The 21,537-nt window shown below is 37.0% G+C and overlaps 1 protein-coding gene across 1 annotated transcript in view; it reads right to left on the bottom strand.

The window, feature by feature from the left end:
- The window catches only part of Gr63a (Gustatory receptor 63a), a 30,933-nt gene extending 17,257 nt beyond the window's left edge, over window positions 1–13,676 (bottom strand). Inside the window, exons 1-4 of the mRNA XM_073984754.1 lie at window positions 13,417–13,676; window positions 13,190–13,339; window positions 658–840; window positions 439–582 (exon numbers count right to left, since the gene is read on the bottom strand). Coding sequence (XP_073840855.1) covers window positions 439–582; window positions 658–840; window positions 13,190–13,339; window positions 13,417–13,623 — 684 coding nt within the window. The 5' untranslated portion in view covers window positions 13,624–13,676. The remainder of the gene's footprint in view (window positions 1–438; window positions 583–657; window positions 841–13,189; window positions 13,340–13,416) is intronic.
- Between the last annotated feature and the right edge of the window lie 7,861 nt (window positions 13,677–21,537).

Here is a 21,537-nt window from a genome sequence, read left to right as displayed (position 1 = left end):
AGAAATATAAACATGAATTTCCGTTACAAATTTTAATCTAAATCTTGCCACCGCTAAACATCACTTCTGTTACAGTCCACTTAGGCCAGCTCCCTCAAAATTGTACACTCTTTTAATCTTTTATCAGAAATTACGCGCAGCTTTAGTGAAAAGTTGGATGTGCTTTCGGCTTAATTTCGCAAACATACATACATATGTACATTAGGGCTATCACTTTTGTGGGGCCATGAAAAAAATATAAAAATATTTCTCAATTGTGAAAAAAGTTTCGATCAACATATTTTACGATATTTTGGTGGGGGAACTTCTCGGCCTAAAATATTTTTTTTTTTTTTTTGCATTAGAATATTAGAATATTCTCCACATTGTACTGTCGCCCCCATTTTTGGCGATAGCCCTAATGTACATACACATATTAAATACTCGTATAAAACATACCTGAACAAAACTAAAATCCGCCATTGTAATGTGTGTCACTATTACGGAAAGTATTGAAAGTATTGGTAAAACTAAAGCAATATTCTGAGCTCGCCGTCGCAAATTCAAAGGAACACTATGTCCAGATATTTGATAATAGAGAATCTATGTTATTCAAAAATTATTGTAATAATAAGAGACATTAGACATATGTTAAAAATTGTAAAACACATAAATTACCTCAAAGTCATCCCAGTCGTTGAAGAGAGTACAAACTTTGCGTGTTTCCCACCACATGATTGGCACAATGAAGATAGGCAAAATATTTACAAGAAAAAGATATGCAATCACCGCCTCCTCGAAGGGTCCACTTAACGAAGTGACGATCATTATGCGTTGATTTGTAACGTAAGCAACATAGACCTGTAAATTGTAAAGATAAGTAAAGATAGGGGTAGATAACAACAACCCTCCACAATGAAATGTTCCGAAGTTAATATGATAATTAGTTTTCTTTCTGTTATGAAAGTATAAATGCCCACAAATTCCTAATTTAACCTAACTCCGTCTGCTAATAACTTGAAAATACCTGAGATCGGGTGAGGTGGGTCAATGACCATAATTTTTTATGGAGAAGTTTATAATGAATTCTTTACTGCCGACTTGAATTCTTTTCTTCAAATTCTAACCAAAACTAAATTGCAACGCAAAGACTACATAGTAATAAATAAAAAAAACGAGTTAAGTTCGCCCGAGTCAAACTTTTTATACTCTCCACAACGATATTGAATTGTTTTAATCATTTTTCGAATAAAACTTTTGCAGTGGTAAGCACCAGAACATCAAAACTTTCGGCGATGGCAAATTGCCTCAGTGTAATACTAGCTTACATTTCTTGAGTATTTCAACCACGTTCAACGCTCCCATCGTAGATAAATACGAAATTTCATCCATTTCGGTCTGATAACGAGCTAAAAACCTTGAAAATACAGAAAATCGGAAGGCAAAATTCTATGGGGGCTATATCAAAAAGTGGGCATATAGCTAAAAATGTATGGGGGAAGTTTAACGCTCCTAACGAAGACTAAATACGAAATTTCAGCCATTTCGGTGTGATAATGATGAAAAAACCTTAAAAATGTGGAAAAACTGAAGGTATCATTCTATTGGGGCTATATCAAAACGTGGACCTATAACAACAAATTAAATTTCCCGTGGTCAACACGACTTTTGTCAAATTGTCGAGTTATTTTCAAAACCGGAAGCAGAAGACCCATGTCGGACTTTGTAAAAATTGCGTATTTTGAGTACTTTAAACCATAATTACATACATACATATATGTATACGTCATCAAGACATGCCATAGGCATATCATATTGTACGTCAAAATGCGTGGGACTTTCGCGGCTATCTTCAGGTGAAAAGAAAGATGTCGAAAGGTGCGTAACATCTCAGATTTTGGCGAGGGTCTTGAAAATTTCATGATAAATTCTAGACCTGGGGCTGGATTCATGTTCTATGAAAATTTGAAATGAAAAATATTTTCTTTATAATTTTTTCATTTGACAGTTTTTTCCTTTATAACAGCTATACCTAATTTAAGTCGTGACGTACAAAAAATATTCACCTACCTACCACAACAACGCTCTCTGAGCGTCCGTATTACCCAAATACGTTGAATCCGAAATCCCATTTAAAACGCGAAAACCGCGACTGAAACTTTATTAAATGTTTTCTTTCGTAAAACAAACATTTTTCTTTTGTAATAAATTGTATTTCATGTTTTGTTGGGCTTTTGTTTTCAAAATACAAAACACACACATACATATATACAAAAACATATCGTACGTTCTGTCAAAGTTGAAAATGTTCAACTTACAAAAAGTATACGCTCGACGTATTTCGGTAGTTCTCATAAGAATACATGTGTTCTACTTTTTTCACCACACACGCCCTGGGAATACGGTCGTATTTAGGCATAGCAGTAAAATTTTTCATTTCATATCAAAGACATAAATACAACAAGATAAGACATTTTTTTGCTATCATTCTTCAGTGAATGGCTTTTGAATTTAACATAAAGTTATATCACGATATGGTGATATAACATTTTTTTCTTTTATACATTTTTACGTATTTAACCGAATTTACCGATCCAATTGACATAGAATTATTCTTGAATAGATCCTTGAATTCATAAATTTCGTTTCTGATACCATTACATGAAATGTTCCTTCTTGGTTGCGATTTTGAATTAACTGCAACCTGTTAAAGGTAATGTTTCCATACAAAGTTTCGTAAACATTTTTTTGTTGCATGCATTTTGTCAAGTCTTAGTTGTATTTATGTCTTTGTTCATATTTTCATAGAAACAGAATATCAAAATTTTCATATGATTTCATATATGTATGTATGTGTGTAGACGTCAATGAAAATTTGGAAGAAAATGCAAAACGTTTTCAATGAAAATTTTCATAGTCTGGCATAAGACTAAAGTACACATTGTCAGTTTTGAATGTCGATTTTTCGCAATTATCGATAACTGTCCAACCGTCCAGCAACCACAAAAAAATTGCGGTTGCATGATGAATGACAAAAATGAACGGCCACACTAGCAAGCACCAACAAAGCGTTAAGTTCGGCCGGGAACAAATAGTTTCCTTTCGTTTATGAAGAAGACTAAATACAGCAATAGGAAGGCATGGACCTATACTGATAATTCTCTTTTGGAAAATGTTATAACCCCATGGAAGTCTAAAAAAAAAATCAGTCATTTCGGTGGCATATTGACGCATTACGAAAATCGGGAGATTCCGTTTTATGGGGGCTATATCGAAACGTGTACCCAGCCATTTTAGTGGGTTGTTGGGGCCACAAACTTCAAAATACCGAAAATCGTGAGGTACCGTTCTATGGGCTACCCGAAGGCGTGGACCTGTACCGACAAATTTCTAGGGGAAAGTTGTATACCCACAATGAAGACTAAATACCAAATTTGAGCCTTTTTGGTGGAATATTGAGGCCAAAACCTTGAAAATACCAAAATTCGGGAGGTACCTTTTTAGGGGGTACATGGTCAAGACATTGCTAACAATATTTCTAAAAACCATTTTCAATGAAAAGTGCAAACAATTTTCTTCTATAACCTGATTTTTACCTCTATCCTGGCAACGCCGTTAAAGACTAGTCTAATATAGGGCAAGCCTGGCTAATACGGGACTTTCCATTTCATTTCATTTTCAGTGACAGTCAATGTACTCGTATGTATGTTATGACTTCTTATTCTCCATAATATGATTCAAATCCGGGGATTGGGGGGGTCTTCGAATCACCTTTGAACAGTTGTGTAGCATCCATTCTCGATCAAGGTGTGATTTGTGCTTGGGGTCAATAGATTGATAAAATTGGAGTGTTGTCCCAGTCCCATTTTTCAGCGCTACATTTCAAATTATCATTCCGAATGTTTAAATAACACATCTTATCCATAACTCCTTTGAAAAACTTCCCTACACCGGAAGCACGTATAAAACCCCATACCATAACGGACCATCCTCCTTGCTTTACGGTTGAAATTGTGTGTTTAGGGTCCAAGTCCGTATTTGCCGTATGGTCCATCCGAACCAAACAGATTTCTGCAATGTACAAATAAATTGTACATATTTTTGGGTCAGTTTTGGGCACTGGGAAAAATCACAGAATTAAAAATAAATATTCCAAATATAAGTTTCCCAGTGCCATAAAAACCCAAATTGCGCGCTAGCACAGACGATAAGTGTTTAATGCATTTGTAATGTATGGAAAATTATGAGCGGTCGTAAAATCAATTTGTGTGTGCACTAATAATAAATAATAAGATAAAGTCCACACACGGAGAGATCGATACACTCAGTAGGCAAGATGCACATTTAAGTGTAGGGACAAACAACCCTCCATGTGCTCTGTTAAACTGAGTGGCTAAGATTACGCTAGGTTAGATTAGTTTATGTAGCTCTTAAGTAAAATATTTTAAAATAAATTTAGAATCGAAATAGCATTCGAACCGTTAGGTTGGTGTCTTTTCTTTTCTCATATTCATTTTGATCTTTGTATTGTAGGTTTGTGATCGAACTAGCCACTAAATAAAAATGATTCAAGAACTGAGTTTTCCCCCACCAGTGGTAAGAGACTCAGTAGAATCCTTATAAAAATATTAAAATCAGCTCTTCTCTAGAAAAGAAGGGAATTGCTGAATAAAAAAAGCCATAGGGGCAATCAAAACAAAAATATAAATATTGTAAAGAGTCATAGGGGCAGAAACAATATTTTAGAAAAAGCCATAGGGGCAAAAATGAAAAGAAAAAAGAAAAAACTATAAAAAGCCATAGGGGCAAAATAAAAAGATTGAGAAAAGCCAGAGGGGCAAAATCTTAAAAAAATACAAATTAAGAGAAAAGAGGACACATACAAGTCCCAATTAAAAAAAAATAATAATGGGTTTCGAAAAAAATATTATGGAACTGGCAGATTATTTCTGCACGAAATTGGCTTCACCAACCAATTTTAAAAATATCAAGAATGTAAATACGTATAAAACACTGGTGGAAAATACGTACTACGTTCTCCAGCAAGCATTTCGATATGCAGACAGTCCAGAAGAGAACGAGAATCTGTCTAGGAAAGTGGATGAAAGTCTCGTCGTAGCCTATAAGCTATTGGCGACGAGGAGACGAGCGTGGGAAAGCAAGAGCGATCAAAAAATTGAGATTGAGGAGCTGATAAAACCACCATCGTATTGGAGTCTGGTAAACGCGTACTCTTTTTTGAGCCCGGAGGAGGAAGCGAGAGAAATTGAAGAGTGCGCCAAAATTGTATTCCCAAGGTACCCCGAATTGGAGCAAAAAACTGATCCTGAGTCTGTGCGCTTTACAAAATGTGGTAAAGTTGTGGAAGGAGACATAACATGTCCCATAAATACAGAAAGAGAGGACATGTTTAGGGAATGTGATGGAGAAATGGTCGAGAAGGCCAGAATATATTGGCTATTTTATTTCCACGACTGCGAATGCGATAGGTGCATTAGCGAGGCCAGCCGGAAATATGATTTATGGAAACTGTTCCCGCCGGCAAGTCCTCAGAATGAGGAAGAAATTACTAAAGTAAAGGCCAAATACAATGCTGCAATCGTTGACCGCAACAAAGCCATGGAGGGCCTTGAGGAAGTGAAAAAAGAAATGGCGATTCTACGCGAACAATTGGAAAATGAAATACTGACCCGTAGTAATTTAGAAAACGACATGCTGAGTCTACGGGAAGAACTTACGTCCAAGGATAAAATCCATTCACAGGAAATCAATGAAGAATTAGTTGCTGCTCGTAAATGTATTGATAGCTTAAATAATCAAATTACCGAACTGGGATCTGCAAATACTACACTGAATTCCCGTATATGGGATTTGGAGAATTTGCTAGACATTGAGCGTACACGTCATGTTTCGGATATAGCCAATTTGGAAGCTGGAGTGCAACGATTACGAAAGGAAATGACCAGCAACAGTTTCTACTTTGGAAAACGACAGATGAAAGAAGAATCGTTGCAACAGCAGTTCATTGGAGCACATAGCCCAGACATATGTGCAAACGAATCCTTTCACGAAGATTTAATGGACGCAGTAGATATCGATGAAGCTGAATTTAATGAAGTTGAGGATTACGTGGAAAATCCTGAAGTGTTAAAAGGTGATGTTCACCCCAACGATAATGCTGGAATAGACACGGGAAGCGGTGATGAAGAAAGAAATGAGGATCATGACCTTGTACATGGCACAAATGCAATCAATCAAGACGTTTCCGAAGAAGATGACCTGGGCGAGGAAGAAGAAACCCATGCCGAGAATGAAGAAGGTAGTACTGACTACAGCGGCGAAGAAATGCCCGATAGAGCAGACGGCAATGAAGAAAAGAGACAAACTAACGTGGCCCAAATTGAACTAACTAGGATAAAAAGACTGGAGGAAAGTGCCGCGAATAATGGCAACATGGGAGCTCGTTTCGACAGCGAAGATCCCAACAACAAAAAGCGGAACAGAACATTGGAAACCAATACAAGAGATTGCGTTGGAAGATGATGAACTTGGGAAGATATGACGAGCAAGCCAACCTGCCACGATCGAAGGAAGTTCTGCTACGTTGGAGGAAGAGGGCGAAGAAAAACATGCTGATGACGTGGAGAATGAAGCCAGGGGACAAAGGTGGAGGAACTGACAAGAGATATAGGTTAGAGAGATGGTTGATGTCATTCGTTGGGGCCGTGACCTAGACGGCGATGCGAATACTGCGATGCACACGTAATACAGTCCACATCAAATATTTATATATAAGCCGCCCGGGAGAATGTACAAATAAATTGTACATATTTTTGGGTCAGTTTTGGGCACTGGGAAAAATCACAGAATTAAAAATAAATATTCCAAATATAAGTTTCCCAGTGCCATAAAAACCCAAATTGCGCGCTAGCACAGACGATAAGTGTTTAATGCATTTGTAATGTATGGAAAACTAGCAAAATGCCCGCTACTTCGTATGCGGAAAGGATATAAAAAAAACAAATAAACAATATATAATATGGAAATGACAAACACTGAAAATTTGGTCGCACTAATACCAATTTTAATCAATATTTATTTTTATCTTAGTACTGTACGTACCCCTTAAGTTCGTTTTTAAAAAAGATCAGCCGTATCTCACCCTTACACATTAACAGCGAGATCAACGTTGCACACCAATACACACCCTAACTCCAAAAAATAAAAATTCCAGCACTGTCCCTACACCCAAAAACAAATTGAGTACCATTAAGTAATTTTCGTATACTTATGGTACGTATTTCGACGACATATCTCAGCCATACACGGACATTAATACAAAATAATTACAGTAAATTCCATAATAATTACAGTAATTCCAAATCTCAAGATTCCAGCTGTATCCGTTCGTCCAATTCCAAATTGTACCAAACTTAGTATCACGTCGAACTCTTCGTACCCATAAGAAAGATTTTCCAAAACTACCTCAATCCTTCACTTTAGTAGTAATCTTACTTCCAAATTTCAGGATTCAAACTCTATCCGTTAAACCAAATTAAAATTGTACTAAATTTAGAACAATTTAGAATTTTCGTACCAATTTTCAAAACTTCCTCAACGCAACAGGGCTACAATAATCATACTTTCAAATTGCAGGATTCCACCGCTATCCGTTCACCTACATACAAATTGTACTAAATTTAGTACCATTTAGTGCTTTTCGTAACCATAAGTTTGCTTTTTCAAAACAACCTGAATCCTACTCTTCGACTGTAATCGTAATTCCAAATTTCAGGATTCCAGCTCTATTAATTCACCCGAATCCAAATTGTATCAAATTTAGTACCATTTCTTTCCCAAACAAAAATTTCAGGATTCCAGCTCTACCCGTTCACCCAAATCCACATTGTACCATATTTAGTACCATTTAGTACTTCTCGTACGCACACGTACGACTTTTCAAAATTTCCTCAATACTACACTCCTACAGTAATCTTAATTCCTAATTCCAACACTATCCGTTTACTAAAATTCAAATTGTACCGAATTTAGTGCTTTCTGTACCCATAAGTACGAATTTCCAAAACTACCTCAATTCTACTGTCCGACAGTAATCTTAGTTCCAAATTTCAGAATTCCAGCTTTATCCGTTCATCCAAATCCAAATTGTACCAAATTTAGTACCATTTAGTACTTTTCGTACTCAAAGGTACGAATTTCTAAAACTATCTCAATCCTACACCCCTACAGTAATCTTAATTCTAAACTTTAGAATTCCAGCTCTATCCGTTCACCCAAATCCAAATTTAGTACTGCTCGTAATCATAAATACGAACTTCCAAAACCATTTCCTTATTTCAACGCCATTTCCCAACCTTGATACTTAAAATTCAGGATTCCAGTTCTATCCGTTCACCCAAATCCAAATTGTAATAAATTTAGTACCATTTAGTACTTTTCGTACACATAAATACGAATTTCCAAAATTTCCCCAATCCTATGATCCAACAGTAATCTCAATTTCAGGATTCCAGCTCTGTCCGTTCACTCGAATCCCTATTGTACCAAATTTAGTACTTTTCGAACACATAAGTACGAATTTTCAAAACCACCCTCATATCTCAGTCCTACACTTCACAGTAATCTTAATTCCAAATTTCAGGTTTCCAGCTACATACATATGTTCACCCAAATCCAAATTGTACTAAATTTAGTACCATTTAGTACTTTTCGTACCCATAAGTACGAATTTTCAAAACTACCTCAATTCTACACCCCACCAGTAATCTCAATTCCAAATTTCGAGATTCCAACTATATCCGTTCACCCAAATCCCCATTGTCCCAAATTTAGTACCATTTAGTACTTTTCATTCACATAAGTAAGAATTTCCAAAACTTCCCCAGTCCTACACTCCAACAGTAATATCAATTCCAAATTTCAGGAATCCAGCTCTATCCGTTCACTCAAATCCAAATTGTACTAAATTTAGTACCAATTATTACTTTTCGTACACTCAAGTTTCCAAAAACCCTTTGGTGCATCTTTCTTACTCTTCATCAGTGATCCTCAGTCCAAATTTGAGGAATCAAGCCCTATCCGTTCACCCAAATCGAAACTGTACCAAATTTAGTGCTATTTAGTATTTTTCGTACCCTATGTACGAATTTCCAAAACTTCCACAATATTAAACTCCACCAGTAATCTCAGTTCCAAATTTAGAGATTCCAGCGCTATCCGTTCACCCAAATCCCCATTATACAAAATTTAGTTCCATTTAGTACTTTCCGTACACATAAGTACTAATTTCCAAAACCACCTTCATATCTCAATCCTACACTTCAACAGTAATATTAATTCCAAATTTCAGGTTTCCAGCTCTATCCGTTCATTCAAATCCAAATTGTACTAAATTTAGCACCATTTAGTACTTTTCGTACCCATAAGTACGAATTTTCAAAACTACCTCAATCCTACACCCCACCAGTAATCTCAATTCCAAATTTCGAGATTCCAGCTATTATCCGTTCACCCAAATCCCCATTGTATCAAATTTAGTACCATTTAGTACTTTTCGTACACATAAGCACGAATTTCCAAAACTACCCTCATATCTCAATCCTACACTACAACAGTAACCTTAATTCCAAATTTCAGGTTTCCAGCTCTTTACGTTCACCCAAATCTAAATTGTACTAAATTTAGTACTTTTCGTACACATGATTGGTAATTTTCCAAACCATTTCCTTTTAGAAGCACCACTTCCCAACCTTGATTTCCATACCAAATTCCTATATTCCTATATTCCTGGGGCCTATTATTGATTTCATTAATTATTTAGCGATTTCATCAAATTACAGATTTTGAAATTGAAAATTGAATAGTTATGACTGTACATCTCCATATACGATAAAATTCTTAATTGCAAATAAATCGTGGTAATATGCACAATTCTATTGCACTTTCATTGATTTGCAAACATTTAGTTATTACCAAAAAGTCAGGTCCATACAGTTTTTAGTTGTTGTTATTTCTGGCCGATTTCTGAATTTATTCCCCTAATGTTGTCTTCAACAGCAACTCATTTGTTCATTTGCGTAATTGATGTTTATACACCATTATCACCAACTGCGACATCTGTTGCAATGGAAGATGATAACAAATGTCTTGTCTTTCTATTATTTAGTGGTTTACGATAAAATAAGTGCGCCTAGAAGTAAACTACAAAATTTGAAATTATGTGTGATCTCTTACGATATCAAGAAGTTATGGCATTGTTAATTTTACACATGTCTTGCGGAGGGCCAACTAAGTGAATAAGTACGTAATAGTAATGAAAAATAAGGATTTTTGTTGTTATTATTTTTTGTGGTTCCAGGACGAATTTTCTAAAACCCGGCCTTATCTCGCACATTTGCATCAACAGTGACCCACTGGTAAAATTTCAAGCTCCTAGCTTTAGCCGTTTTGGCTGGGCGTTGATGATGAGTCAGTCAGTCAGTCAATCACTTATCACCAAGCTCATTTATATATATAGAAGATTATGAGCGGTCGTAAAATCAATTTGTGTGTGCACTAATAATAAATAATAAGATAAAGTCCACACACGGAGAGATCGATACACTCAGTAGGCAAGATGCACATTTAAGTGTAGGGACAAACAACCCTCCATGTGCTCTGTTAAACTGAGTGGCTAAGATTACGCTAGGTTAGATTAGTTTATGTAGCTCTTAAGTAAAATATTTTAAAATAAATTTAGAATCGAAATAGCATTCGACCCGTAAAGTTGGTGTGTTTCCATTCTCATATTCAGCAATATTGAGTATTTCTGATATTTTCCTTTGGCATCTTCCCAGTTCAGCATGATGAATCACTAATTTTCTTTCGGTAATCGTTATATGGGGTCTCATGGTGTAATTCGAAGAAAAATGATCTCTCAACTGGCAAACTTATTCGGAATGTGTAAAAAAACAACTGTTGCAATATGTGTGTTCGTTTACTCAAGATTTGTACAAATTGTTACTGGATGTTGTTCGCTTACTCTACAGTAGAATGCAAAAGACCTTAGCCGATTACAAGAAGTTGCTGAACTTGTACAAATTGTTGAGTAAACGAACACACCTAATATTAGTTGTGTCTTTTTTACTTTTTCAGTAATAATTATTCAGTAACTTCTTTTCAGAAAGTAAGAGAGATTTTACTCTTTGATACGAAAATTGAGAAAAAAGTAAAAGGACAGCATTTAGTAAACTTTAGCAAGGTAACAGTTGATTACCAAAACAAAGACATTGGCGCCAATGTATGAAAGAAACACTAACTCCAGTACAATGAAAAATTTCTTCAATTTTAAGCAAAATAAATAAAAAATAATTATTAATATATTAATAAAAGAATCAATAATTATATCTGAACTTTTGTGTAAAAAGACAGCATTAAGTCCGTGTTTAGACACACGGGAAAGTAAATTCAGTTTTTAGGCAATAGGGGGTAGGAAAGAGTATTGAGGAGCTCTTTCTTCTCCGCTCTCTCCCAAATACTCAATTTACTTTCCCGAGAAATTTGTGTGTCTAAACACAGACTAAGTAACTTTTTGTAATAATTATTAAAAATTGTCACGTAAAAAGACACAGCTATTAACACAAGAATAACGCTTAACCGTTATAAAATTGTAAGTATTGCCAGGTGGATACTTTTCACTGTAAGGTAAATATGTTGTTGTTTGCCAATTATTTTTTATCTGAATTTACCAGAATATTTCCAATTTTATTTTATTAATATTATACCCCGATTACACTTAACCCAGTGGGTTTGGATTTCAAATGTCAATTCCATAGCGCAAACGTCAAATAAATCCTCTCGAAGTGGGTTCACCCGGCAAAAAACTCTAGTGTAACCGTACTATTAAAATCACTTTCATTAATTAACTCTTTGCAATCGCAGTTTTAATTAAAAACCCAAGTGGATACTTTTACTGTGACTCACTGTATATGGCCCGTAACTTCGATTTATAGCGTAAGTTATGCAAAATTGTTAAACGGTGGCCTAGAATTTATGATTAATTGTTCAAGACCCTCGCCAAAACCTGAGATTATGCGCCCCATTTGACATATGTATCTATTGTCACTGGAAAGCCGTGGACGTCCCACACATTTTGATGTACAATATGATATACCCATGGCCTGTCTTGATGACGTAATTATGGTTTAATGTACTCAAAATACGCAATTTTTATCAAGTTCGATGTGAGTCTTCTATATTTTTCCATGGATAATATAGCAAAAACAGTTGAGATCGATCACACGACATCGTCTTAACACATTCATGTTTTAAAAACTCCGAAAAAAATATTTTTGTTGACCAAGGGTAACGAAAATATGGATAAAAATTGTAAAATAGAGACCTTAGCTATATCTCGAAAACAAGGGCTGATACAAAACATTTTACATGTAATCCTGTGTCACATTTCCGGTATCTAATTAAGATTTTTTGATGTTGACGGGGTTTGAACCCGTCCTAAGAAACCGCACATGACCAACCGTATGTGATACGACACAAAACATTTTACATGTAATCCTGTGTCACATTTCCGGTATCTACTTAAGATTTTTTGATGTCAGGCTGCTGTAAAATTTTTCTGAAAAATTACCCAATGGCCCAGCGATCACAACATAATTCGCTATTTAAACTAAGCGATGGATGGACCCCTTTAGTGTATCGGAACATTTTTGATTCCAACAAGTATTAGCGATATTTCTTCTAAAAGACAGTTGATCTTTAATCCCCAGGCCGACTGTGAAAAATTTGTTTCTATTTTTTATTAGATAGCTGATAACGAAACAAACAATACAAAAAAAAACTATTTTGACCAATATTAAAGAAGTTATGAGTATTTCTTTGCATATAGATTTTACAGAATTCGACCTTTTCAAGGCACGATATCTCTGAAACCGTTAGCCAAAAAAATTGAAAATATACTGAAATGGTTTGCTGAGGAAATCAAATACCAATTTTTGAAAAAGTGTCAGATTTCACTCAAAATTCCCCATATGTTTTTTGGTTCCTTTTTCCAATCAAACTGACTGTTTTTCTAGTTTCTAGTGGGTGAAACCGGAAATCGTATCTTTATACTTTCTCGAATTACAGGTATTCATTATTCTAATTCACCTACCCGAAATTTTGAGACAAAAAATTATTTTAACATATTTCTTACCGACAAACAGATAAAAATCACGATGCAGTAGACAAAAGGGAGCGATCGAGCAACAAATCTGGTTGTGCCTGGCCCCGAACGTATCATTGGTAATACACCAAGCACAGAGAGGAACCACTTGATTGGGGCTACATTCTGATAAAACACATTCTGTTAAGTAATGACAGTAGAAAATGACACTTTAAGTAGGCAAAGGGCAGTCCATTGGTTTATAATAAAAAACATACGGGAATGAATTGCTGATTCGTCGAACTTATTGTCGCCAGAGACGGACGAATGTTAGCCCTTTCATACACTTGTTTCCTAAATCCATTGTGCATTTGATCCATGATACCATTGGAATATTTCCGAACAGCAATTACGCCATTCATAGATGGTTTAACGTTCAGGAACACGGCATCCTTTTTCTTTTTGCGAGTATAATTGCTCACCATATTCCTCTTAACGATATTTAAACTTCACGGGCAAAAGGTCACAAACCAACTGTGATTCGCTCTATCATAGGACCTAACAGGTCAACTACGTATTGGACATTTGTAAAGGTATCTAATTCAAATGAAATTAAATATGGATAGTGTTGACTTGAAGTCTTCTGTTCAGCCAGTGTCAACACACATAAATGATTCATTCGTTGTTTACACCACGACGACGGGGTGGTGGCGGTAAAGGAGGAAGCAAACTTTAAGTCTTACACAATAAGATATACCCTTTAACGATGAGACATGTATTTGAATACAGGCATGCGACCATTGATTGCACCAACCATTTAACCAACCCCTATGTTTGTTGAACTTGAGAATATTTTAAGGTAACTTCCTAACATTCATTTCATTCAAATGTTGTGATGCACTTTTTGTAGTGACCTTAGCATATAATGTATTTATTGCCACGTAATTAGGTCGGGGACATTGAACTAATTTAATTGGATCGACCTATAAAACCATGCTTACACTGAATCGGATTCTATACACAGTATGCAATTTCACATTCGTACACCCCACTATAGGTAATTTGGCCTGTTTTTGAGGCAAAAATGAATACCGGTGGACTTATGGGCTTTTTATATATCTTTAATGCTTTATATGCAAAAGTAAGCTAAAACAAGGAATTGCACAGTATAATTCAGATAAAGCGAACATCGGTTATAAGAAACTACGTTTATAACGAACAATGTTTTGTATTCCCAAAGAATTTTTCTTAATATTTGTACACACATTACTTACTTACTTAGCTGGCCCATTACAGAACATTTGTTCCATAGGCCGAACTAAGAAAAGATCTCCATTCCTCTCTATATGTTGCTTCGCACTCTGGAATACCGCGTCTTTTCATCTCTTTATCCACTTGTTTACGCCTTCTATTCCTTGGCCTGCCAATTCTGCATGCACCGCCAAGCGGTTCGTATTTATATGCCTTTTTAGCGGGTTCGCTCACTCTCATGATATGACCTAGCCAACGCAATCGCTGCATCTCGATACGTTTAACTATATTGATGTCGTTGTATAGCAGATACAGCTCGTGGTTCATACAACGTCGATATTCACCGTCAACGCAGATTGGTCCGTAGATCTTTCGAAGAATTTTTCTCTCAAACACACCAAGCACTGCCATGACTGCTTGCGCAAGTACCCAGGCTTCGGAGCCATAAATTAGCACGGGTAGTATGTCTAACTTTCGTGTTGTGTCTGTTCGTACTTTGTTTGCTACGTTTAACCGGGTGCGTACCTTTGCTGCAACAAGGTAGTGGTCCGAGTCTATGTTTGCTCCTCGGAACGAACGCACATCCAACACGCTTGATGAATGCCTTCCATCTATCACCACGTGATCAATTTGATTTCTTGTTTTCTGATCTGGAGACAGCCAAATGCCCTTATGAATGTCGAGATATTGAAATCTGGTGCTGCTAACTACCATGTTTTTTTGCCGCTGCGAAGTCTATCAGCCTCATACCATTGTCAGATGTTTCACTGTGGAGACTGAATTTTCCGACTGTTGGGCCAAAGATATTTTCCTTTCCAATTTCGGCATTAAAATCTCCTCGAATAATTTTAATGTCATGGGCAGGACAACGGTCATATGTTTCTTCTAAGCGCTCATAAAATATATCTTTGGTCAATTCGTCCTTGTCGTCAGTGGGAGCATGAGCGCAAAAAAAGCTGATGTTGAAGAATTTTGCTTTTATTCGAATTGTAGCAAGTCTTTCATTCACTGGTGTGAAGCTGAAGACCAGGTGTTTAACCTCCGACCAAATACAAATCCGCAACCAAACTAATGCTTTATGTCATGGCAGCTATAATACAGTGCGTCACCTTTAGGTGTTGTTGTGACGCCTTTCGCATTCCATCGTATTTCCTGTATGGCAGTAATGTCGGCCTTGTACTTTTCAAGTACATCTGCCAATGCGTAAACTTCACCTTCTCTATAAATAGTGCGAACATTCCAGGCGCAGATTCGCAGATCATGGTCCTTAAAACGTTTGCGGGGGTCGTCAACTTTAGAAGGATTTGTTTTTCTTTTGTTTTTTCATAGTAGGCTTCTTTTTCTAGGGGAGGGTTACTAACCTTGCCAAACCCAAGTTTTTAACGTTCTTACGGGTGAACACGCGGCACATTTTAGCTCACTACCTTTAACGGGTGTTAAAGGCAGCTACCCCAGGTGACGCCACGGGAAGGTCGGTGTCCACTTGAGATGAAAGAGGCACCAAGATAAATCCTCGACTTTGCCATGTTAAAGCCGGTCAGGACCGTTCCTTGGTATCTTTCATCCCCTCCCTTTTGTACACACATTAAACTTCTTAAAACGACCACGATTATAACCCCGCGAGTAGAATTTCTTACGATTTGTTAGGATTTACAGGCCTGCTTTTAAGCACAGGCCGATAGCGTCGAATTTAAGCACTGTTTCAGGTATTTTGATATATAATATTAAAAAGTAAGCTTTAATAAGGATTTTACATACGAACACGTTTATAACGAGTGCAGGATATTACGGACAAATTGTGATGTTCCTACCTATATTCCTATTTTATCTATTTTGTTCATTCCAACCCATGAACGCGGTTAAAACACAAAAAACGATTATAATGAACTAAAATATTGATCCGCCAAAAGATTTTTATAAACATTAATATGTTTAAAATATTCATTCGCGAAGAGATATTTATAAATATTTTTTAAAGTACCAAATAAATCGCGCAATCATGATCCATAGTTAGAACCACAGTTTATACAGTTGGCCATTCAGCCCAAACTAGTTAGCCCTGACTATTTAGTTTGCTGTCAAATACATAAAATACAAAGGAAATCAAATCACAATAATGAACAATCTATTATGTTTGTTGTCAAATGTTGTTAACAGAACTCTGAATGGCCAACTGTATAAACTGTGGTTAGAACGTATTACAGCTATATTTAATAAAAATGTCCAGGAAAATTCTTTCAGCCTGAGTTCCCCCACCTACTGTAGACAAAGAACTCTTGCTGACAAAGAACTCTTGATGTTAATATTACAGAACCCCAACCTCACTACATCGGGTTGTACTGTTATCAGTCTAGCACCTTGTAACGAGGACGGTGGGATTGTTGCAAGAGTGGCGGTCGACCCCCCTGGGGAGGTGTATCTTAGAGAATGTGAAGGAAACTGAACTTTGGTTCAGGATGGGTTCGGTTTCAACTGAGTCCACCCCACAAAACTCAGTAAGAGTGGGGAAGCGCCAAAGTCTGCGCATCTTGCAGATTAATCTGCATCACTGCTAAGATGCCGCCGCTGAACTACTCTTGTCCCTCACGACCTCTGAAGTAGACATTGCCTTGGTCCAGCAGACTTATATCTATATGAATATGGTTTCTGGACTAAGCAATGCAAATTTCGACATCTTCGCCGCGTCCGAGGGGGACAAGGTGAGGACTGGTACAGTTGGTAAAAAGAGCTTAAATCTAATCTTTCTATCTAATTACAGCAACGGTGACATGGTCAGGCTGGGGCATGGTACGGGGATGGCCACAATACTATCATCCGTATACCCGTACCCACCAAACCTGGATGCCCGAAGGATGCTCGATGAGATGATGGGTACCTGCGACGCAAACGCTCACCATTTCCAATGGGACAGGAAGGACACCAACAAAAGGGGTGAGTCTATATTCGATTTTATTTTATCATATAATCTGCGAATATGTAATAGGGGTAACGATCCAACCAAGGCCTACACAAGGTCGGCCATTCAGAATTCTGTTAACAACTTTTGACAATAAACATAATAGATTTTACATTATTGTGATTTGAGTTTCTTTGTAATTTAAATCACAATAATGTTTTTGACAACAAACATCATAATCAGGTGGGCTTATTGGCCGACTTTGTATAGGCCTTGGATCCAACCTTTAAAATTAGGGATAGAAAGGATGTCATCGACCTAACCTTCTCCGTCATCAATAACTGGAGGGAATCTAAAGAATGCTCCTTCTCGGATCATATGAAGATATTCTTCGGGGTCTTTTCTGACGGAGGTCGCCAAGCTCCTCATAGAAACCCGAGAAGAACAAACTGGGATAAATACACGGAACTAACGAGTTCTCAACTGACTCTTAATACTAACATAAAAACAGCTGAGGAACTTAATGGGACCGCAAATAATCTCACAGACGTTCTTCTCCCCTTCCATAAGGAATCCTGTCCACTACCCTGGGAAGAAATCTCAGCCGGTGTGGTGGAACAAGGAACTTGGCGAACTTAGAAAACCCACTAAGCGACTGTACAACAGGGTGCATGAGACTAAACTCGACATTGATTGGGACTCTTATAAAATGAGTTTCAATAAATACAAGAGTGAAATCACGCGAGCAAAGAAAAAAGTCTTGGGTAAATTTCTGTGAGTCAATAGGAGTCAACGACGCATCTAGGATTCGAAGATTACTCTCCAAGAACCCTAAATCCATCGGGAGCATCAAGATGGTGCGTGGACGGACTCTGGTACAGAGACTCTTGACCTCTTGGAAGGAACCCACTTCCCAGGCTGTAAGGATGCGGACACCGTCAACAGTGAGTGTGACGACTTCCAAATTCGAGAGGCCGTAGATTCGGATCCATTGGCAAGGTGGTTAGAAGAAATAAAATTAAGCGGACTGTCAACACTTTCAAGCCATATAAATCACCTGGACCGGACAGTATAACAACGACGATGCTTCAATTTCATCGTCACGTTTATATCAGATCCCGGAGGAGATCTATAGGGCGTGTTTGACTCCCCCGTGTGTACCGGGTCTGTGGAAAGAGGTAAAAGTTACTTACATTCCCAAAGTCTATCATCCTTTCTCCTTAAGACTTTCGAAAGATTGATCGATCTGGAGATTAGGAGTCATGTAGACAACGCCACTCTAAGCAACTCGCAGCACTCCTATATCAAAGGCAAATCTGTGGAGTCTGCTTTGCATGTGGTGGTAGGTTATATTGAGAGGAACATGGACAACTCAAACTTTACTTTGGCCGCCTTTCTAGACATAGAAGGAGCTTTCAACAGTGTAGAATTTGAATCCATCAACCTCTCATTTAAAAAAGTTAACACACCTAAAACCCTAACATGTTGGATAAATAATATGCTAAAAAGCAGGATTATAAATTCCAATATCGGGGAGAAAAAAATTAGGAAAACAGTAACTAGAGGCACCCGCAGGGTGAGTGCTCTCACCATTGCTGTGGCTACTCGTTATAAATAATATATTGACGGAGCTGGATAATCAAGATATCAAAGTTGTTGCTTATGGGGACGACGTAGTGTTATTGATCTCCAGTAAGTTCCCGTCCACCATTCCGAGTGCAGCTTCAGCTCTCGCCCGTGGCAAAGTACCTTGGTACAATACTGGACTGAACTCAATGCTGAACTTAAAGCCTCTGAGCCTCAGCATTAAGTGTCAGGCAACTCGTAGTGCCCTAAGGCTGCATGAACAGAATCTCTGGCGCGATTGTGCCTATGAGCATGGATGTATCCTGATTATCAATGTGAACTATGCGACCAGTCCTGAGATTTGACAATATAGATGTCGTTATCCCTAGTAGAGACGACTGGAACCGCAGTAACCCCTTCTGGACGGTCTGACTTTTTATACAGACGGCTCCAAGATGGAAGAAGGTACTGGGGCTAGGTCTTGAGTACACTTACAGGTCACATAGCAACTGTAGTGTTTTCCAGGCTGAAATCTTCGCAATTTGGAAGGCAGCGAAATAGATAAACCGGTGACTATCTTTGTGGATAGTCAAGCGGCTCTTAAAGCCATCAAATCCTGTAGCATCAAGTCTGATGTCGTTCTTAAGTGTAGAACAGCCTTGGGAACGCTAACTAACAGCTATCGACTATGCTGAGTACCAGGACACTGCGATTCTATGGTCAATGAAAAAGCAGACGAATTTGCTAGACGAGGATCGCAGTCTACAGATCTAGCAATCGCTGACTCCATCAAACCACCTATTTGTCACTTTTTCCAAAGTATTGAGACTATCTCTGACGAAAGAGACAGTGAATTATGGCATAATGAACCTAGGTGCATTGTGTCAAGATCCATCTGGCCAACTCTGTCAGTCAAAAGAACGAATTCTCTGTTGAACCTGAGTAAAGCTGAAGTTAGAGTAATGACGGGAATTATCACTGGACACTGCTATATCACCATACCATCAAATGGCTTTTATGGATTCAGGGATATGAAAACAACATCAATATCAGCGGATTACACCAAAACACTCGTTGATTTATTATTTGAAGGCTCGAATGTAATAAAAAGAAATTAAAAATACATATATCCCTTCATTTGGTTATAGAAATAAAAAAAATCGTACGTTTGGCAAAAATGTAAACTTTATTTTGACACACTAAATGTTTCGTTATTTTGGTAATCTTCATTTATTCCCTAATGAAACGTTGGAAGGATCAAATATTTTTTTTGGATTTTAATTCATCACTAAATACTTAAAAAAGTTACTTTTATATCTTATACGTATATCTCTATGTCGATGTAACAATGCAGTCAAAACAAGTGAGCAAAGACTATACCCGGGACGGGGCAGACTATGTGATACCCTACACCACTACCCCTGTGCGCATAAGCTTTTCCCTGATAAACATTTCTTTTAGGAAGATAAAAAAAAGTTTTCAAATATCTGGTTTTTATACCAAATGACTTAGGGCGAACTGAACTAAATTAATTAGTTTTATTTTGAAGCCGCGTAGAAGCCCCATAAGTAATGCGACCATTATTTCTATGTGTAACAAGCTTTTAGGCCAAAACCAACTTATAATACCCTTCCAACAGTGGTGTATGGTATAAAAACTTTGAGAGGTGTAAACTTTATTTTCTCGCTCACTGTATTCAAAAGAAAGTTTACACCTTACAAAAAGTTGTTAATAGCATAATTACACCGGTATAGGGATATAATAAATATAAAATATAAATGCAGGTGTTTTAAGTTTTTAGTGGTGAATTAAAATCTAGAAAATATTAGGCCTTGCATAAGCTTAATTATGAATTAAATGAAGATTGATAAAATAACCAAAAATTTGAAGAGTCAAAAGAAAGTTTACACTCTTGCCAAAAGTAGGACAGTTTTTTAATTCATTAGGTTGACATGCCTTTACTTAGGCTTTTTAACTTATGAAGCATTGTGGCGTTTTTTTATTGGGATAGCGTTTGCAATTTTGTTTTTTTTCAAAATAGTCTGGCTTAATCCCATTGTTGTTGTTTTAATATTTTAAATTTTATTAGTTTATTAGTGGAAAAGATTTGGCATTGTTCGTCAAGGGGTAAGGCAGGGAATACTATAGTTTCGATCCACGCCACTGGATCTCATCAGTTCCCTTGTTTCTTGTTTGTGGATATTCTCCACCGAAGTTATTTTTCAATAACTTCTTCAACAAGAAACTTTTTATACCCAAACATCAATCGTCAGCTCGAAGTATAAAGGTAAGCAAAGAAAAAAGTTCAATGAGAAGTTTTTCCTTGGCAACCTCATACAACTCCGACGAAAGTGTCTGCGAAAACAATTAATTCTTTTCCACTAATAAAATAGTTGTTTAAATCTTTTCCACTAATAAAATAGTTGTTTTAAAATATTAAAACAACAACAATGGGATTAAGCCAGACTATTTTGAAAAAAAAAAACTTTTTAACTTATTTTGATCCTACTCGAGGGTCTAAATAGAAAATCCACCAGTATTTCGGGGTAATCCGGTGATAATACCCCATTGGACCCGTATTACAGTTTTCGGGCAATTTTGGCACAAAATACGGGTTTATTTAACTTTCTTTCGAATTTTTTCGGTAAGCACTCAATGGATTTGAGGTCTAGAGACTACAATGAGT

Source organism: Musca autumnalis, unplaced genomic scaffold (assembly GCF_047663935.1).
Source record: "Musca autumnalis isolate F117 unplaced genomic scaffold, ASM4766393v1 scaffold_4, whole genome shotgun sequence".
Taxonomy (NCBI): Eukaryota; Metazoa; Arthropoda; class Insecta; order Diptera; family Muscidae; genus Musca; species Musca autumnalis.
The sequence above is the reverse complement of the archived record's forward strand: the minus strand, read 5'-3'. Positions and strand labels throughout refer to the sequence as shown.